Consider the following 20,749-nt stretch of genomic DNA (forward strand, 5'->3'; position numbering starts at 1 on the left):
CAATGAGACAGGAAATGTTGAACCCAGCAGGGAAGGGGGGCCCAGCCTAGGGGAGCAGGGACCGCTTCCCATTACAGATTGGGATCCCACTGCAAAGAAGGAACTGTCCCAACCTAGTCCGGTGCAGCAGGTAGTCGGAAGGTTTGTGGTACAAAGGGTGCCAGAAACGGAGTGTGCCACCTCCTACGCACTGCCAGATGCCCTACAAGTACCTGTTACCATAGGTCCTATAGTATCGATCTATGACCCCGAGAGAGCAAAAGGGGAGGAACGGGTACGGAGGGATAGGGAGAGAGCAGATATGGCAAGGAGGAGCGACATAATCAATTCCCCAAGTCAGTTGCCAAGACCAAGAGATTGGAGCACCCCAGTACACACAGCAGAGGATCCAATAGGGGATCCGGGGGGCCCTAGATGGCCGGGAGATCTGAGGGGATCAGGACGGAAATCCTTCCAGGAGCTAAGTGAGTACATGAGGAAATGGGATGAGGCAGTGGAGGCTCACAAGAGCACCATAGCAGCGGAAGCTGGAAGGGAAAGCCAGGATAGCAGGACCCGGACTCACTGTGGGGCTGACGAAAGCAGTCCGGAGTGGGACGGGAAGGGTCAAGACAGTAGAGGAGACACTTGCCCTATCAAGAGAGGAGGGAGACCAGACCTGGAAAACAGGAGCCCTGAGTGTGGGGGGGTGTCTCGCCCAATTCACAGCGAAGGAGATAGGAGAACGCAGGAATACCGGAACAGTTTTAAGTGCACCCACTATGAGTCTGACAATAGTGGGCAGAACGAGGGTTGCGAGAGGACTCGTCATAACCCCTGCGACTACGGACAGGAACGCAGTCCTGGGGAGATGGGGAGCCGAGGAGGAACCTACCGAATCTTGAGTGACACTAGGCAACGGGAAAATAGCGATAGAAGGGAGAACAGCAGGGAAGGCAGAGGGAATGAGGATGGGGGAAACAGGCCCGTGTTTCACCATCTTCCAAGGCAGGATGGCCGAGCCTGGGACCTAGAGAGATGGGAACAAGGGAGGACACTCCTTAACTCCCCTGAGCCCAAGCGTAGGACTCGGAGTTGGGATGGTAGAGAGACCAGTGAACCCCTTAAGAAAGAGATATTGCGAGCTGAGATAAAAGCCAAGAGACTTGATGTCGCCAGCTTAAAATCAGATCTGGATGACATGTTAGATGGTACTTTGCCCCTAGAGAGAATGGAGATGTATGAACAGGATGAGATACTGTTCATGGCAAAGGACATCACTCGGAAGGCGAGAGCGGCACATGAGAAATTAGTCGAACTAGCAGGGAAGTATATGGTAGACCTGTCAAGGACCAAAGCATTACAGGGTAACCATAGACTCCATTATTCCGATCGGGACCTAGATGAGAGAAGAACAATAGGATTAAAAACACACATAAGGGAACTGATCACGGGAATAAGGACATGGAGGGCGCTTGGTAAATGGGAAGAAAGGTGGTCCAAGAAAGGGACCGTCAGGAGAAGCATGCTTGGGATGACCCCGGAGGGAGGGTTGCAGAGAGTAGAGGCATACCCTTTGCGTGAGGTTGCAAATGGGAATTATGTGCATGTGCCATGGAGTAGAGGAGACTTAGCAGCTTTTACCAACTCCTTTCCTAAATTGAGGGAGAACCCAGTCGAGTGGTATAAGCAGGTTGAGAGGTTCGTGAAAATCTCCAAGGTACTGTGGATAGATCTGAATGCACTGTTTGACATAGTGGTACCAGGAGACCTGTGGACCGCATGTAAGTTTAGTGCCGAGTGGCCCACAGCAGAACCAGAGAGAGATCCACGGACCAATGGGCCGTCCGAGACAGTAATGGTAAAATATGAGAGAGTGATAACTTGGCTGAAAGACAAGGTGCCCATGCAAGACATAGATTGGGTCAAAATAGATCGAACTAGGCAGGAACCCAAGGAGACGGTTCATGAGTATTACGAGAGATTGCTGAAGGCGTTCAAACAATATAGCGGGTTGGATGTCATGGACCCGAAAGACATAGGGCAGTTTGTGTCCAAGTTTGTTTTGGGTTTGAGACCGGATATTAGTTTAATGATTCAGCAACACTTGATTTGTTGGCAAAATAAACCTTTGGATGAAATTCTGAGATATTCTAGGTACTGTTGTGATGAGATAGACTCAAAGGCAAAAAAACTAAAGGAAAAACTGATGGTGGTTCAGATGCAGTCAGCCGGCAAGGGGGGACAACAACAGCAGCAGCAGGGGACAGGGACTGGGGGTAAGAAGCAGTATGGTCAGAACAAGGGCAATGAGGAGAACTCTACCTTCAGACCTAGGGTGGACATTGCGGCATTGAAAAAGACGACCCGGTGCCATCAGTGTAACGAGGTGGGGCATTGGAAACGCGAGTGTCCCTACAACATCGAAATTGGAGAACAAGAGGTAGAGGAGGAAGAGATTCAAAGCACTCCAGGAAAAGGGGTAACGCAATACCAAGGAAAGGTGGTCAAAGGGGGGACCCCAGCTCCGTGAGCTCAGTTCCCTCAACCACCCAGAATAGCGACAACGGGAAAAACCTATAGACAGATGCCTCTGTTTGTTGGAGGAGAGGAGTGCTATTACGTTGACCCCTTAACCGGACAGAGGGTAGAGAGAGAAGAGTGTACCCTTGGGGCAGTCTTAGATGTGGATCAAAGGGGACCCTATGTTGAGGCAGAAGTGGCAGGGTGCCCCACGACATTCTTAGTGGACACAGGAGCCACCAGATCCACGATCAGATCAGCTGCAGTTCCAGGCCTGCCTATGTCTGGAGAGACCATTCAAGTGGTGGGGGTCGCAAACAGGAGAATAACGAGCTCATTGACGGAACCGGTACAAGTGAAAATAGGGAAGTACAGCGATGAGCATCAGTTTGTAGTTTGCGACTCTAGTCCGGTATGTTTATTGGGAAGAGATCTGTTGTGTAAGTTAAATTGTACCATATATTGTACCCCGCAGGGAGTGGAGGTATTAACCAATGATGATGATGCAGACTTCAAAGTCGCAAATTCAAGAATATGTGTGGAGCTGTATCCCACTTTGACCGTGGATGAGCTCCCCTGGGACCTAAGGGAGACCGTGGCACCAGAAGTATGGGATTTCACTGGGGAAGAGATTGGGCTAGTCAAAGGAGTAGACCCAGTGAAGATAATAGTGAAACCACACGCTGAGTTTCCAAGGACCCCCCAGTATAAATTGACTCCAGAAACGATTGCAGGTATAAAACCTGTGATCGAGTCCATGATTAAGCAGGGAATACTGAAAGAGATCGTGGGTAGTCCGTGTAACTCCCCGATCATGGGTTTGCAGAAACCCAACGGGAAATTCAGGATAGTGCAGGACCTTCGAAAGATTAATAACATAGTTGTCTCATGTTGTCCAGTGGTACCCAATCCATCAGTGATATTGTTTCAGATACCGTTCCAAGCCGAATGGTTCACTGTGATAGATCTTTGCCAGGCCTTCTTTTCGATCCCTCTGGACGAGGAGAGCCATTTTCTTTTCGCATTTAAGCTGGAAGGTCGCGTCCTAACATGGTGTCGTATTCCTCAGGGGTATACGAAAAGCCCATCGATCTTTAACCAGCTGTTGAAGAAAAATCTTGAAAGTCTAGTGCTGCCCCAGAAGTCAGTTCTGGTCCAGTACATAGACGACCTGCTTGTGGCGTCAGAAACGGAAGAGGCTTGCAGAGAGGACTCCATTGCTTTGCTAAACCACTTAGCTGCAAATGGGCACAAGGTGTCCCCGGGAAAATTGCAGTACTGCCTGACAGAGGTGCAGTACTTGCGGCACAGAATAGAGAAGGGGAAACGGAAGGTGTCCCCAGACAGGATAGAGGCGATCATGAAGATGAATGCGCCCAAAACCCAGAGAGAGGTCAGGATGTTCCTAGGGATGGTGGGGTATTGCCGACAGTGGATAGCGAACTTTTCACTGAAAGCGAAACCCTTGCAAAAACTGACGCACAAGAGGTGAGTGATCCGGTACCATGGGACAAGGACTGTTTGATGGCGTTCCTGCAGCTGAGAGAGGACCTGTGTCGTGCTCCTGCTCTGGGAATGCCTGATTACGATAAAATATTCTTGCTCTATTGCTGTGAAAGAGAGGGTTGTGCTTTGTCTGTCTTGGTCCAAATTCATGGGAATGCCCGTAGACCAGTTGCCTACTTTTCGGCTACATTAGACCCAGTAGCCGCAGCGTTGCCCGGATGTCTCAAATCCGTTGCTGCAACAGGTGTCAGTATTGAGCGTTCTGAGAACATTGTCATGGGACACCCGTTAGAGGTGTATGTGCCGCATTCTGTTGAACTGTTGATAACCAGGACCAAAACACAGCATCTGACCAATAGCAGGCTCACGCGCTATGAGCAAGTCATTCTTGCTGCAGAGAACGTGACTCTTAAGAGATGCTCTGTTTTGAACCCTGCCACATTGATGCCACTTGCAGGTGATATAGATGAAGATGTATGTACGGACCATGATTGCCTTGATGTGACTGAACTATGCACCAAACCGAGACCCGACATCGTAGATGAGCCACTGACTGACCCCGATGAAATCTTCTTTGTCGATGGCTCATGTGTAAGAGACGAAGTTGGGCAGTTGAGAGCAGCTTATGCTGTTTGTACAATTACTGGAGTTGAGGAAGCCGGATGCCTGGAAGGAGTACACTCCGCTCAGGTAGCTGAGATTATTGCCTTGACGCGTGCCTGTCTGGCAAGCAACCAAATTCGAGTCACCATATACACCGACAGCCAATATGGTTTCGGGGTAGTTCATGATTACGGGCAATTGTGGTCTCAAAGAGGGTACATGACTTCTTCAGGCTCTCCCATTCGCAATGGAGAGTTTGTGCGTCTACTGTTAGAAGCTTTGCAATGTCCAGCAGGTATTGCAGTTGTAAAATGTACCGCCCATACTAGAAATATGGACTTCGTGTCACAAGGCAATAGATATGCCGACGAAGTTGCGAGGTACTGTGCCGAACAAGGGTACTCTTTCACGGAGGTGGAAGTGGGCGGAATAAATGTAAGAACTGAATTGGCTATGATATTGGAAACTGTAGACACTTGGGATGAATTGAAATGCATGCAGGAAAATGCACCCGATTTTGAAAAACAAACCTGGAGGACAGCAGGATGTGTAATAGGCGAAGCCCATTTCTGGGTTTCAGCAGATGGAAGAGCAGTATTGCCTAATGAGATGGTGAGCCCAATGGCCAGGCAGATACATGGTCCAGTACATTTAGGGAGAGATGCTATGTTGAGAGTATTCAGACAAACCTGGTACAATCCTAAGTTCAGAGTAGCAGCAGAAGCCGTGTGCCAGCGTTGTGTGACCTGTCAGCAGTTGAATGTAGGAAAAAGAACACCAGTTACATTGAGTCACATAGGGAGGTCTGGAGGTCCTTTCAATAGGATGCAGATAGATTTTATTGAAATGCCAAGGTGCAACCGCCTTCGTTATGTCCTGGTGGTTGTTTGCGTATTTTCCAGATGGGTCGAGGCATACCCTACACGCAGGTGTGACACCCTCACAGTAGCCAAGTTATTGCTTAGGGAGCTCATACCACGGTTTGGGGTACCGGCCTCTTTGGAGTCAGATAGGGGAACTCATTTCAATAGCGAACTTGTGAAGGTGATTTGTGCGGCTCTGAACATAGACCAGAAATTGCATTGTAGTTACAGACCAGAAGCTTCAGGAATAGTGGAGCAGATAAATAGCACCATCAAGAATCGGATTGCCAAAATGTGTTCATCAACGTCCCTGAGTTGGCCTGATGCTCTGCCATTGGTCCTTATGAGTATCCGTAGTACCCCAGACAGAAGAAAGGGACTGTCACCGCACGAAGTGTTAATGGGGAGGGCAATGAGATTGCCATCAGTACCAACTGCTGCACTGTTAAACATCACAGATGATATGATCCTGGACTATTGCAAGGGGCTGTCTGACGCCATTCATTCTGTGTCCCTTCAGGTGCAGGCTGCCGAGGTTCCATCGTGCCAGGACCTGTGCCATGACCTGTACCCTGGAGACTGGGTGCTGGTGAAGAAACACGTGAGGAGAAACTGCCTGGATGTTCGGTGGCGTGGACCCTATCAGATCATCCTGATCACGAACACCGCAGTGAAGGTGGGAGGCCTGCCCAATTGGATCCACGCGTCTCATACGCGGAGGGTTCCAGCACCTCTGGAAGAAACAGCTCCTCTCTCGGATGGAAGTCCAGCTGTGGACCGAGAAGACATAGAGGGGGCTAGCCAAGCTGTAGAGGTGCAAGAAGAAGCAGGGAACGAGTCTGACCAAGCTGAGGACGGTCAGTACAACAGCGAAACAGACGACGCTACTGAAGGAGGAAGTAGCTGGGAGTACGAATCAGACACCGACCAGTCTGAAAGAGAGCGTGAGCAGACCAGAAGGAGAAGGAGCAGAAGGGTACGTGGAGAAGCTAGTTGGCCACAAAGAAGGAGTTCTAGCCTGAGGTCAACTCCAGAGAGAACCCTTGCTCCCATATCAGAGGACTCAGACCCGGAGGAAGGTGCGCAGGGCGCTGAAGCACCAGATCTACGAAGGTCAAGAAGAGTACGTGTGCCCCGCAGAAGATACGCCACCCCTGAGTGGACATATCTGGCGACAAATGTCTTTGGAGCGGGAGACAGGGAGGATACGAGCGGTGGTGGTGTCCAGCTCTGAGCCCATCATCACAGTGGAAGTACAGCTGTTAGTACCCGGAGTCGAAGCAGAAGGGTCACTAACTTTCACACTCCCCAGCCCTCCCCGCCTGAGCAAGTTAAAGCACATGTTTTTCACCGAATTGCAATTCCCTGACTTTGGAACCAAGATAACAAGCCATGAAGAGCACACTCTTCGCCTGGAAATATTGAACTATGCTATTCAAGCCGCAGGCTCGAAACTTATTGTGGATGCTTAAAGACTTTTGTAAATAAGCAAGAAAAAGGAGATTACCTAGCGCCTAGGAAGCAGAGAATCTTAGGGACTTTCCTATTAGTTGACGGAGAAGGGCTAGGGTTGTCTGTGTTAAAGCTTCAAAAAGACTTTTGGGAAAAGAGACTGCCAGCTTCCACTTGTGTGATTCTAAAGACTGGCTGATTAAGAGAGACTGTAAAGGAATAAAGAAGAAAAGAACTTTTGGGTTGAAATAAGAGAGAAAGAATCATACTGTCTGAAGAAATGGAGGCCGGTAGTCCAACCCGTAGAGCTAAATGTATAATAGGCACACTAATAGTAGGAGTGATAATCTTAATAGCTTTAGTAGTTACTGTATCATATGTTAAGGGACATGAGAGTGAGGCAAGGGCAACAGACGAGAAGTCTGTGGTGACACCAAAACCCACTGTTGCTGGTAAGAAGGGGGAAAACATACAGGAGAAAGCGTTATTAGCAGCAGAAGCCCGCAGGTTACACATGGATGAGTCCCAAGGTGACTATAGGTCAAATGCTTATGCCAAACTTTTGTATGAATACGTGGATGCCATGGAGGTGAAGGACTGTTATGTCTGCATGCAATTACCGGCGTCTGTAGATGAAGGCATTAGATATCATCACCTCCCGTTGACATATGGCATTACATGTAGCTTATTGCTTAGCATATTTTATGGGAGAGATAGTTTGGAATACTATTTCTCCAATTACGATTCAGTGTTACCAGAAGTCCCTAATTATAAGCAGATGAATAAGTGGGACTACTGGAAGAGTGAAGACAGATTGGCCAAGTTTTTCATTCCTTGGATTACTTTAGATACTTCACATGCCCGCAGAAATAACCTGACATGCAAGGTGTCAGAAGTCGAAAAGAAGTTTATAGGGCAGGTGGACGATCGATATAGAAGGCAAAAGATTTTGAAGAAATCAGGACAATGGAAAACAGATTGGACAGAGGAAGAGAAGGCACACAAGAGAAAGGGTAGTAGTGGTCCAATAGCTTTGGATAAGACCCAGAGAGGGAAGTTATGTCTTCACAGAGCCAAAACATATTACGAAAATGTATTCGTAGGAGAAGTCAGTTGTGAACATGCTTTTAATCTAGAATATTATACAAAGGATTTCTTGAAAGGAATGCAAGTCATTCCAAATGTGTATTTTGTATGTGGAAGAAATGCCTACGTGAGACTACCTGATAACTGGTATGGATCATGTTACTTGGCAATTGTCTTTCCCAAAATATACCATGCTCAAGACTTAGAGATCATTGAGGGCAAGGCCTCGAAGAGAGGGAGAAGAGATGTGGGAGATGCAGAATTAGTTGGAGATATATTTGGAGCTGCATTTCCTATTTTAGGACTGACCCTCAATGATGTCAAAATTAGGCGACTGGCAACAGTCGTAGACAGGTTGTCTGCCAGCACTGCTAGATCCTTAATGCTGGTGGAAGGAGAGATGCAATCGATAAGGGCCATGGTGCTTCAAAACCGTCTTGCATTAGACGTCCTGCTAGCAAAAGAGGGAGGAGTCTGTAAGGCTTTGAAGGTCCAGGAATGTTGCACTTACATTCCAGACAATTCAAAACCTCTTGAGAAGGTCATTATGAATATAACTAATATTCATAAGGAGATCGAAGACCTAACCAAAGTAAATGTTTGGGAAAAGGTGGGTCATGGAATGGGCGAAGTTGGAGGTTGGTTCGCCAACCTAGGGAAGAGCTTTGTGTGGTATGTGCTGAAACCTATCATCATAATAGTGATCTGTGTTATCCTGTTGTGGGGACTGGTGAGGTCATACCAATGGTATAGATCAAATAGACTGGAAAGATCCAGAAAAGAGCAGTTACAGAGATTGGCTGCAATGCAAGATAATCAGTACCGGAGGCTGGGGGCTCTGGAAACGCAGAAACGAGGGGCATTAGCCATTAGTTCAGTTTGACTTTTGGTGATGACCCCTTGAGGTCATCAAAGGGGGGAACTGAGAGAGCGCAAACTGAACAAAATGTATGAGTGCACTATAATCGCTAGTAGTAAGCACAATTCATAAAGAGAAATGCTATGAGTGCTGAAAATATATTCATATGTACCTTGAAATGTGTAGTTAACTTAGAGATTTCATATAGAAGTGGAACTAATGCTACATGTGTGAAAACATATACTCTTATTAGAAGTGTTTAATCAGGATCCATGTTATGTAGCTGCTAATAAGAGAAATCATGCTGCAAGGCATGGAAGAGAATGGCCCTTATGGCTAGGCCAGAAGGGTTCAGAAACGAGGATTGCTTTTCATATACATGGATTGCACTAATGTTACACTGACATGTTTATTCATTAGATTTATATTCCATAGATGTGTTTTATTATGCCAAGAGAAAAAGCTAACATGTTATTCTAGTTAACTTGCGAAAGGGTTGTAGGCCTGAAATGATGAAAGGATTTTTGATTTGCACGTACTGGTACAGGCCGAACTGTGTCAGGGGAAAATGTTGCAAGCTTCTGTTAGAAGTCTATGAGAATGAAGATTCAGCCACGGATGTCTGTCTGCAATCGTGAGGGGGATCCAATTAATAATTGGATGAATAGAGTTTTGTCCATAAGAGCGATGCAGACACGGAGGAGGGTTCAGGAATGTTTTAGGGGGTATCGGCGGGCCGGAGAAGAGTCTGAGAAGCAAGGTCAACGCTAACGCACGAGGCCCAAAAGAAGAAACATCATGGAAAAAGCCAGGAGAGACACCACGTGAAGGGCGTCTCACAAGGGGCGTCTCAAATGATGTTGCGTTTTGTATTAGGGTCAGCTCCCCTGGGTGGAGTTAGAGCAGATGCCTGAGGACCCTTTAGAGAGCGGATGGGTAGGCAGAGAGGGGTCATGACTGGCGATCATAGGTTTTCATCTAGATACTAAGTGTGGGTGATCTCCCCAGGTAGTCATTCACCGCTGACACCTTTTGGTAGGTTGGGATTCTGTTAAGTAGGGATACCATCCAGAGCAGGGTAGGGACAGCCTAACCTGAACCTTTTATCCCTGCTGCAAATGACGGAGAGATCACAAAACGTGTCTATGCTTGCAGCCCTTTTAATCTTAGAACTTGTACTTGTTGTATTCTTTGCTCGCTTAAGAGCTTTTCGGGAGCACATGTATGTAGTGGTGCCCGTATATCTTTTGAATCTCATTCTGAGATGCCTGTACTTGCAGTTAACCTTAACCTTATAATAAACCTTTAAAAGCTAGAAGTAGTTTGTGGTTTTTCTGAGTTGAGTCCATCAATAGCAAAGTTAACCTGGTGTTGGATGCACTTTCTTTCCTCAAAGACAGGCAATAAAGGTTCGATTGACCAGAACGGGGTTTAGATCTAAAGTGATAAGATAGAGATCTACAATCTCACCCTCGCAGTACCTCCAGCTCCCGGCTTCCGCCTCAGGACTGGGTCAGTGATCGGTCGTTGCGCTGAAGATCAGCGTTTAAGTAGTCAAAGGGGCGTGGCCTCTAGTGGGCGTGTCTGGCGAGCGCGCCTGCTCTAATGGCGGCCGCTTTGTAATTGAGGAAAGCACAACAGCGTATGCACCGCTGTGTGCTACAAGAAGTCGTTGGCAGTATTTTAAAAGCAGTTTACAGTGCAAGTAATGAGTGACACCACACAAAGTTTTAAAATTTCGATTTTGTCAATGTTTGATTACAGTACCTCCAGCTCCCGGCTTCCGCCTCAGGACTGGGTCAGTGATCGGTCGTTGCGCTGAAGATCAGCGTTTAAGTAGTCAAAGGGGCGTGGCCTCTAGTGGGCGTGTCCGGCGAGCGCGCCTGCTCTAATGGCGGCCGCTTTGTAATTGAGGAAAGCACAACAGCGTATGCACCGCTGTGTGCTACAAGAAGTCGTTGGCAGTATTTTAAAAGCAGTTTACAGTGCAAGTAAAGAGTGACACCACACAAAGTTTTAAAATTTCGATTTTGCCAATGTTTGATTACAGTACCTCCAGCTCCCGGCTTCCGCCTCAGGACTGGGTCAGTGATCTTTATCATTATCTTTAACAAACACTAAAAATAGAACTAGAATACAATTTTTTCACATCCCTCGCTGAACAAGGCATAGGCTGAGATCTGCACCTATCAGGCGCCCTGACGTCCCCCAGCACCAAATTTGCAGTGTCGAACAGTTTGAATACATGGAGTGCATTTGTCACATGCACTTCTTTAATTCGGGAATTTCAGCATATAAAAAATGCACTTTTATTTATCATAGAAAATAACGTTTTCAGTAGTAAATGGACTTTTGTAAAGTATTGCCTACTTTTTAAAGCATCTCAGAACAAGCATCACTTACATTTTAAAACATCTCAGAAGGATGAAAAGATAAGAGATTTAAATTGCATTTCCTTGTTATCTACTGATCTCGGCTGCAAAACCATTAATTCATTGTAACATTACACTACCTCCCTGACTTTTCTCAACCCAACAGCAATCCGTCAAAGGCCTTTGACTTCACTCCTTTTATCATGATGTGTTGTAGCACAGGTGGGCTGGTTACGCCCTCAGATGTTGCTGTATTTATGTGGTGAAGCACTGATACCATGAAATGTTATGAAGCCTTTGTACATGTAACAATTCTATGCATGGATGGCTATTCACAGTGTACCTAATCTATAAAATACGATTAATATATGTAACTATTTTATGCATGTATGGTCTATTCACAGTGCATCTAAGCTATAACATAAGATTAATATCAGTAACTATTCTATGCACGCATGGCCTATTAACAGTGCACCTACGGCATGACATAAGATTAATATCTGTAACTATTCCATGCATGTATGGCCTATTCACAGTGCACCTAATTTATAACATAAGATTAATATCTGTAACTATTCTATGCATGCATGGCCTATTCACAGTGCGCCTAATCTATAACATAAGATTAATATCTGTAACTATTCTGTGCACACATGGCCTATTAACAGTGCACCTACGCCATGACATAAGATTAATATCTGTAACTATTCCATGCATTTATGGCCTATTCACAGTGCACCTAATCTATAACATAAGATTAATATCTGTAATTATTCTATGCATGCATTGCCTATTCACAGTGTACCTAATCTATAACATAAGATTAAAATCTGTAGCTATTCTATGCACGCGTGGCCTATTAACAGTTCCCCTAATCTACAACATAAGATTAATATCTGTAATTATTCTATGCATGCATGGCCTATTAACAGTTCCCCTAATCTATAACATAAGATTAATATCTGTAACTATTCTATGCAGGCATGGCCTATTAACAGTGCACCTAATCTATAACATAAGATTAATATCTGTAACTATTCTATGCATGCATTGCCTATTCACAGTGTACCTAATCTATAACATAAAATTAAAATCTGTAGCTATTCTATGCACGCGTGGCCTATTAACAGTTCCCCTAATCTATAACATAAGATTAATATCTGTAATTATTCTATGCATGCATGGCCTATTAACAGTTCCCCTAATCTATAACATAAGATTAATATCTGTAACTATTCTATGCAGGCATGGCCTATTAACAGTGCACCTAATCTATAACATAAGATTAATATCTGTAACTATTCTATGCATGCATTGCCTATTCACAGTGTACCTAATCTATAACATAAGATTAATATCTGTAACTATTCTATGCACGCATGGCCTATTAACAGTGCACCTACACCATGACATAAGATTAATATTTTAACTATTCCATGCATGTATGGCCTATTCACAGTGCACCTAATCTATAACATAAGATTAATATCTGTAACTATTCTATGCATGCATTGCCTATTCACAGTGTACCTAATCTATAACATAAGATTAATATATGTAACTATTCTATGCATGCATGGCCTATTAACAGTGCACCTACGCCATGACATAAGGTTAATATCTGTAACTATTCTATGCACGCATGGCCTATTAACAGTGCACCTACGCCATGACATAAGATTAATATCTGTAACTATTCCATGCATGTATGGCCTATTCACAGTGCACCTAATCTATAACATAAGATTAAAATCTGTAAGTATTCCATGGATGTATGGCCTATTCACAGTGCACCTAATCTATAACATAAGCTTAATATCAGTAACTATAATATGCACCCATGGCCGATTAACAGTGCACCTAATCTATAACATAAGATTAATATCTGTAACTATTCCATGCATGTATGGCCTATTCACAGTGCACCTAATCTATAACATAGATTAATATCTTTAACTGTCTATGCGTGTATGGCCTATTAACAGTGCACCTAATCTATAACATAAGATTAAAATCTGTAACTATTCTTGGCACGCATGGCCAATTAACAGTGCACCTACGCCATAACATAAGATTAATATCTGTATCTATTCTATGCACGCATGGCCTATTAACAGTGCACCTACGCCATGGTATAAGATTAATATCTGTAACTATTCTATGCACGCATGGACTATTAACAGTGCACCTACGCCATGACATAAGATTAATATCTGTATCTATTCTTGGCGTGCATGGCCAATTAACAGTGCACCTACGCCATAACATAAGATTAATATCTGTATCTATTCTATGCACTCATGGCCCATTAACAGTGCACCTAATCTATAACATAAGATTGATATCTGTAACTATTCTATGTACGCATGGTCTATTAACAGTGCACCTACGCCTTAACAGATACAATTAATTTAAAGTCACTTACACTATAGCTGCGATGTCACATACACCATCGGCTCTCTGAATTTCACAGCTGAGTACCCTTCCTAAAGCCTTCTTTGAAACATGATTGCCAACTTCGGTGCAGCAGCTGATGCCATTAGGGGAGAATGCTGTAATGAAAAGGTAAGTATGGATCTAGATGCCCACCATGTTGTATTGCATGACTCAGAATAGAATACAGCTCAATAAGGACAAAAGTGTAACAATAACACAATATCACAACTCTGAGCTGTGAACCTTGTTACATACCTGTACACAGTTGTGGCTGTTACAGGTAAGAGCAGTGGGGCGGGGCGAGGGCAGGGGATAGGGGGGTGAAGTCGACATGCGACAATAAGGGGAAATAAAATAGTAAAAAAAGAAAAACGCTTACCTTGCGCTCGCCGCATCGCTGAGTCGGCGATGCGGCAAACACAAGTTAAGTGGTTTTCTGTTTTTTTTTATTTAATTTTCCCTCAACATCTGTCGTCTTCTCCCCACAGCCCCCACCTATCCCCACCGCTCTTACATGCAGTGGCCGCGACTTCCTGTATAACTTTCTGCAAGGCAAAGTCAACGGCGTACTACCACCAGTGTAGAGAGGTGGGCACTGCCAACCTTCTCACTGGGGGAGGTACAAGCTGGTGTCTGTTGTGCTTTTGGTTAATTTCAAAGTTGTGAAGAAAACGCCATAGAACCTCATTCATTTTTACCTCTTTGACTGACTCACTGACTATGGGTTGAATATGAATTTCTGGGGCATATTTACAAGGGGATTGCACCATGGGACGTCACATTTTAAGACGTTCCAGTGGCGCACTGCCCTGTACCATATGTACAAACTGGCGTTAAGCCATTTTGCATGGCCTAACGCCACTTTGTAAATATGGTACGCTTTCATGCAGTTTTCTGCATGAAAGGAGCGTACAATGGGTGTTGCTGTGGGCGTTCCACCGCAACAACCATTGCTTTTTGAAGCTGCTTCAAATTTACAAGGATCTGTAAATCGAAGGCAGCACCAAAAACTAACGCCATCGAAAAGCAGGCGTTAGATTGGCGAAAGAATAGAAATACTTTCTCCTTGTTTCTGCTTTTTCTGTGGGTGCTGCAGAAGCAAAACGCCTTAAATGATTGCTTATGTGCATGAAGCTGTCCCTTGCCAAACCTGAAAAGGCACCGGGTAGCCCAAACCAAGGGCATGCTTGCTTGGTGGAAGCATTTTTAAATCTCCTGCCAAGAGGGAGCAAACATCTAGTCTGGTCCCAGCGGGCGTGAGATTTGAATGTTGCTCCCACTCACAGAGAGCAGCATTATTAGCTGACCTTGAGAGCAGGAGCAATGCCAGCTCCTGCTGAATGCAGAGACCCGGTTTGGGCCCCAGAGGCCTTGGGGTTTCTCTGTGACCCCCACCAACAGTGCGGCGGTTGCCCCTGGGTGCACACCAGGGCATCAACCCTTTGTTTAGCCGGTAGATGGGGTACCCGGTCTGAAATCGGACTGGGTAGGGAGGCTGTGTAACCTTCTCCCCCTTTAAATTTCTGCCTGGCCTCTGGGGCTAAATTTGGCCTGGGCCCCTTCCCCCCCCCCCCCTCCCCCACATAGTGTATGCCCCAGGGGATATGGTCCTTAGTGCCAAAATCGGCCCAGTGAGGATGGCCACATGCCCCTTTCCCCTTTAAAATGGTGCAGGGACATGGGGGAGGTTGTCCCTGGGGCCATAATACCTGTTTAAGGGCGTCTTGTGCCCCTTCTCCCCTCCAGAAAGTACCTGGCACCCAGGGATGAAGTCCCTGGGACCAAAATCTGCCTGAGGAGAAGGTCACATGTGCCACCTCCCCCTAAAAATGAGGCTGGGCCATGGGGTGGAAGTCCTTGGGGCTGAAATCAGCCCGGGGAGGATGGGTGCTCCCCCCATAAAAAGTATACTGGGCCCTGAGGAATGTGGTCCTCAGAGCCAAAATCAGGCCAGGGAGGGGGCTATGAGCACCCCCTCCCCTTCATTTAAAAGTGTGGCCCTGGGGGATGGCGTCCCCAGGGCAATACCAGCTCAGCGAAGGGGGATCTCCTTTCCTTTCATTTAAAATAAAATGCCCAGGGGGATGCGGTCGCCAGGGCCAGGCTCAATGTCCAACCCCCCATTGCGCATGGCCAAAGGCTGTGCACAGCATGGTGTTGCTATATAGGGGAGTATTAGGGTGGGTGTTGGCTGCAGGGCATGGTGATTAAGTATTACTTTACATTTTTTTAACTAGAAATTCACTCAAAAAAACAAAGGTCAGTGCTTAACAGATGAGCGTAGCCCCACTGCTCACGGAGCAGTGTAAATGAAAAAATAAAATGATAATAACTGAATGTATTATCATTTTATTTTTCGTATGGTAAGGCTAGGGCAGGGCGGGGCTTGGCTCCCCTGATGTCAGGGAGATGGAGTGGTGTGCACTCTGTAAAGTGTGCATGAATGTTTAACCGGCCCTCTCGGGCCGGCCAAACATTCATGCGCATTTCATATGTTCTCCATGCAGGCTGCCTTACAGCCTGCATGGAGAACATGCCCAGGCACCAATTCCCTGACCGAGCGCCGCAATCACAACGCTGCACTGCTGTGGGGAGCCTGGGTGCTTCCTGGTCCCCGGAAGAGACTCACTCGGTGTGGGAGAGACACGGCGAGATAAGGTAAGTGATTTCATTATTCAAACAATCCCTTCCCCTTGCCACCCCCGTACCTTACCGGCCGCCACTACCAAAGGTTAAAGTAACGTTATAGTAACATTATAGTTAGGCACGATAAAAGGATCAGCTTTTTTTTATACCTTAGAAATTCACTAAAAAAAAACAAAGCTTAAAGTAACGTTATAGTTTGGTGAATATATCAGTCATAACATTAACATTTTGGACTAAACAAAACACATAAATTCACCAGTTACTGTTAGCATGACTAACTATAAAGTGTGCCCCCGCCATGCACTGCTTATGAGCTCAAATATGACATCACTTATGGTGTCATTTATGGCATCACTGATGACATCACTGATGATGTCATTCAAGAAACACTTTCCCGCATATTGGTCTATACATTACTATGCATTAGAGGCCTGACAGTAAGTACAAAATAGCTCAGAACAATATCAGCCTTCACATTGACCCTTTACCATACACTTTACAGCTAGCATAGTTCACAATAACAATAAACCACAGATATATAGAAACCCCTCATTGAGTACAGTGTTCAGGCTGTATAAAACTGTTCAGAGAAAGACTAGTTCCTACAAATAGTGAATGTCAGGTCCAAAACAAAGGACCTACTACGGGCAGCTTTTATCTGTATCAAACACCTGATACTCACTGAACCGACATTGAAAATTTTATATGATATCAGTAGGAAACTGAGTATTGTAAATAGTGGTTACTCTATGGAGAGTTTACTTTATACCACATTGTATACTAACAGTGAAACGTTCATAAGAAACACACATCAGAGTATTAAAAAGTACACTTTATGCAACAGTTGTCAAAAAAGACACTATTTGCTCAAAATCACCAAGATCTCAACATGTTAAACATCCAATTACCTGTACCCTTTACTGTGGTGAAAAGTTTACAGGTCGCCCATATTCTGAAACAGCACATGTACACTGGTAAGTATCTGGTGCACACAGTCTTCTATGTTAAGAAGAAATTGTCATGTTGAGATAATTCTGTCCAATAACTAGAGGCTGCTTACAATACTTAGTATGTAGTACATATAGTTCTTGCCCTTCTGGAAACTTTTTCTGCAGAACCAAAAAACTTGTGTAGAACATAGTGAACACAAGTCAACTGTCACCTGAGACGCAGAATAACTCTTGAATACAAAGATTTATAGCATGTTTAATACCTCTACACACCTATGGGGCATTAGAAACAGGTGCGTTTTGCAAACACTTATGCCCATTAGCAGGACTCAGGCTGTACAAAATTAGGTTGACAAGTAATACGGTACTTACCCACCACTAAGTAAACTATAAAACAAACTAGCACACTCATTTGATGATGTCATCAGTGATCTCATTTGAGATGTCATAAATTATGTCTTTGAACATGTCATGAGTGATGTCATATGTGAGGTCATAAGCAGAGCATGGCAGCGGCACAAGTTGTAGTTAACGCTGCTAACTATAACAAGCAAATGTAAGTGTTTTTCAGAATGTTTATGTTATCAGAGAAATATTCACTTAACTATAAAGTTACTAACCTTTTTTTTCAGGGTATATATAACTCTTGAAACTGCTTACCTCTGTATTTTTCCCTATCCTGTAGTCTGTTATCCTCCATTCATTCCTCTCACAGTATGAGTCACATTGGACACAGAAAACAGACTGTAGCCGCTGTTACTTTTTACTGTTGAACACTCTTCCCATTCTTTAGTCTAAATATTATTCTTACTGTATCTTGTTTTCAAGTTTAGGAATAACGTTTTCCAAATACAGACCAAGGCTGAGGCTGGGTACACAAAACATATTGATGAAAATTGTCCACTTTAAAGCAAAATTGCTGTTTTCCTTTTTCATAATACACCAAATTGGAATTACACAAGACTGTTGTCAGGAAAATGTTCTTCATTTTGTTTTTTTCACTATCTCCTATCTACTTCAATCAATGGGATGAGAGATGGAGTACCCCTTTGGTAAAGTAGGGACTCTTAGAGTAGGTGATTTCTGTCACATCATACTTCACATCTGTTAGAAATTGGGTGGTAGATGGACTGTGATATGAGCCCTAGGCAAGCAGCAACCACAATCCTAGCCAGGGTAAAAAGCAGGCGAACCCTAAAATAACCTGTTCTCCCACTCTGTTAGCTTGGCATAGAGCAGTCGGCTTAATTTACAGGCAAAGGGGAGGAAAGGCAAAGTGAAGGATGGCTCTCCCTTTAGTCTTCTCCCCCTGCGTAGCAGTTGAAAGCAAAAACGATTTGGGCCATATATAACATACATTTATAGATGGGTAAAAAATGAAGTATGAGGTTCCGTGTAACATCCTAGGCAATTCGAGCTTTGGTCTCTTTCTGTCCGATGTCACTCAGAACCCATTGACAAAAACATCCCCTTATTTACTGTTACCCATCTGTAAATCTATATGGTGTCTTTGGCTCTCATTGAGAATCACTAGCATGAACAACATGTTCTAAATCTGGCTATTCACTGCTCTGATTTAGCACCAGTGGGTTACAAAACATTACCTACTGTTGCTGCGTCATAAAGGAAGTCGTGACTCTTCTGACGGGGCTTTGTGGCAGCCTGTCGGCGCCGCGCTGGCTCTGCTTCGATTGAGGGCAGAGGGCACCGCTTTGGGGAAGGGTGGTTGGATGGCACAGAGGGTGGTGGGTTGGGTGGCTTGAAGTGCAGGTTTTCTTTTACATTTGGGACGGCGAGGCGAAGCCATGTAGTATATGGCTTCACATTACTCACTATTGCCCATCTATAGTTCTATATATTGTATTCGTACATTTACCTCGAAGGGTTCTAGTAACATGACACACGTCAAAATCGGAGTCCGAGTGGTCAGTAAAGAGCACCAGAGCCCTGAGATGGTCAAAAGCGAGGAATGCATGATTATGCGACGTATGGGCTTTCCAAGTCACTGAGAGAAGTGACGCACTTGACTTCACGCTGACAGAAATGCCCTGTTCGCACGCGGCTGCTCTAAGGCAGGCAGCGGTAGGCAAGCAAGGTGCTTCCCATGCGGCAGCCGCACACACGGGCGAGTTTACTCGTGTGCTCGCATGCCCAATCAAAACTGCAACTGGCACGCTTACGTTGTTTCTGCACACTGGCTGTGATGTCGTTTTAGAAACTCTTTCTAAAAACAAGCTGCAACGTACACGAGTAGGCTGGCATCATAAAACAACAGGTTACACGGGCGCCCTATGCTTTTTTCGGTGCGCCGAATGTTATGGGGCTTCAATTTGGGGGAAATAAACTTCCTGGTATCAAATAATACACCAAGAGTTGACGCGCAACTCACCCTCGGAGGGCTGGAACCAGCAGCACACGAGCGCGAGTCCGGCCAGGGCTGTCAGAGCTTTCGGATCCATCGCGCGGGCGGTCGCCTGTCGTTGTTGCGATACAACTATTGTACGTTAGCTCCGAACCTGTGCATTGTACAAGAGGTGCCAAGGATTAAATACTCTTCGCTCCCTCTCCCCACCCCCGCAGGAGCTGAAACCTGAGCATCAGGTCCTGTCTTACCTGAGACAGAAAGCGAAACACTCCGCACTAAAAACACACATGCATACACGTTTTAAACTGTCTCCATATATGTTTAGTATTTTCTGATGTTAAAGACTAATTTTAGATCAATAGGTGGGCAAAATCCGCCCGATTTCCCACATTCAACCAGTGTTTTAAACTGTACATCAACATCATTAGACAAGTCTTTAGATATAGAAAAGTAGAGCTGGCAAAGGTTTATTTTTAGCAGAAAGTACATGCTTCCTCTGTTCCTGTTTAACTGCTTTTGTTGTTGTTGTCAAAGGATGTTTCTCCTTATAACAATGCTGTAAACTTGCGGACATGGCTGCTCGACAGAAACCATCGCTGCTACAGAGGGTGGAGAGCAGATTCGGTTCAGACTTGAGGGAGACAGGACAGGAGAGGGGTGTAGAAGGGAGTATCTTAGAACGAGCTCTGTAGCTTAGGCTACTTACCTATGGAAAGTGAGTGTACTTCTTAGGAAGTCTTCATTGCTGACACCTTTTCTCTTGTCTGGGAGGGAATGCTAAGTAGGGATGTCACCTTAGAGTTAGTATAGGGACAGACTAACCTTATCTTTTCTTGAGCAAATGCAGTCGAGGCTTCAAGCTGGGCCTGTTATTGTTTGCTTTGCTTGATGCTTCTTGAACTTACATTGATTTTTATATTGAGTCGTCTGAGACTCTTGCAGGAGGATTATGTTTGTATTAGCGCTGGTTTATTTCTTGAACCTCTTACTGAGGTGCTTGTATGTTCAGTTATTTTTGGCTTTGTAATAAATCTTCAAACTTTATATCATAGTCAGTGGTTCTTCCAAATTGGTTGGTTTTATGCCCAAGTTGTTTTGAGTTATGATTT

At 45.0% G+C, this 20,749-nt stretch overlaps 1 protein-coding gene across 1 annotated transcript in view; it reads right to left on the minus strand.

The window, feature by feature from the left end:
- The window catches only part of CCL28 (C-C motif chemokine ligand 28), a 43,131-nt gene extending 23,330 nt beyond the window's left edge, over positions 1–19,801 (minus strand). The window contains exons 1-2 of the mRNA XM_086962938.1: positions 19,665–19,801; positions 13,669–13,795 (exon numbers count right to left, since the gene is read on the minus strand). Coding sequence (XP_086819064.1) covers positions 13,669–13,795; positions 19,665–19,734 — 197 coding nt within the window. The 5' untranslated portion in view covers positions 19,735–19,801. The remainder of the gene's footprint in view (positions 1–13,668; positions 13,796–19,664) is intronic.
- Positions 19,802–20,749: the final 948 nt, after the last annotated feature.

Source organism: Lissotriton vulgaris, chromosome 3_1, assembly GCF_964263255.1.
Source record: "Lissotriton vulgaris chromosome 3_1, aLisVul1.2, whole genome shotgun sequence".
Taxonomy (NCBI): domain Eukaryota; kingdom Metazoa; phylum Chordata; class Amphibia; order Caudata; family Salamandridae; genus Lissotriton; species Lissotriton vulgaris.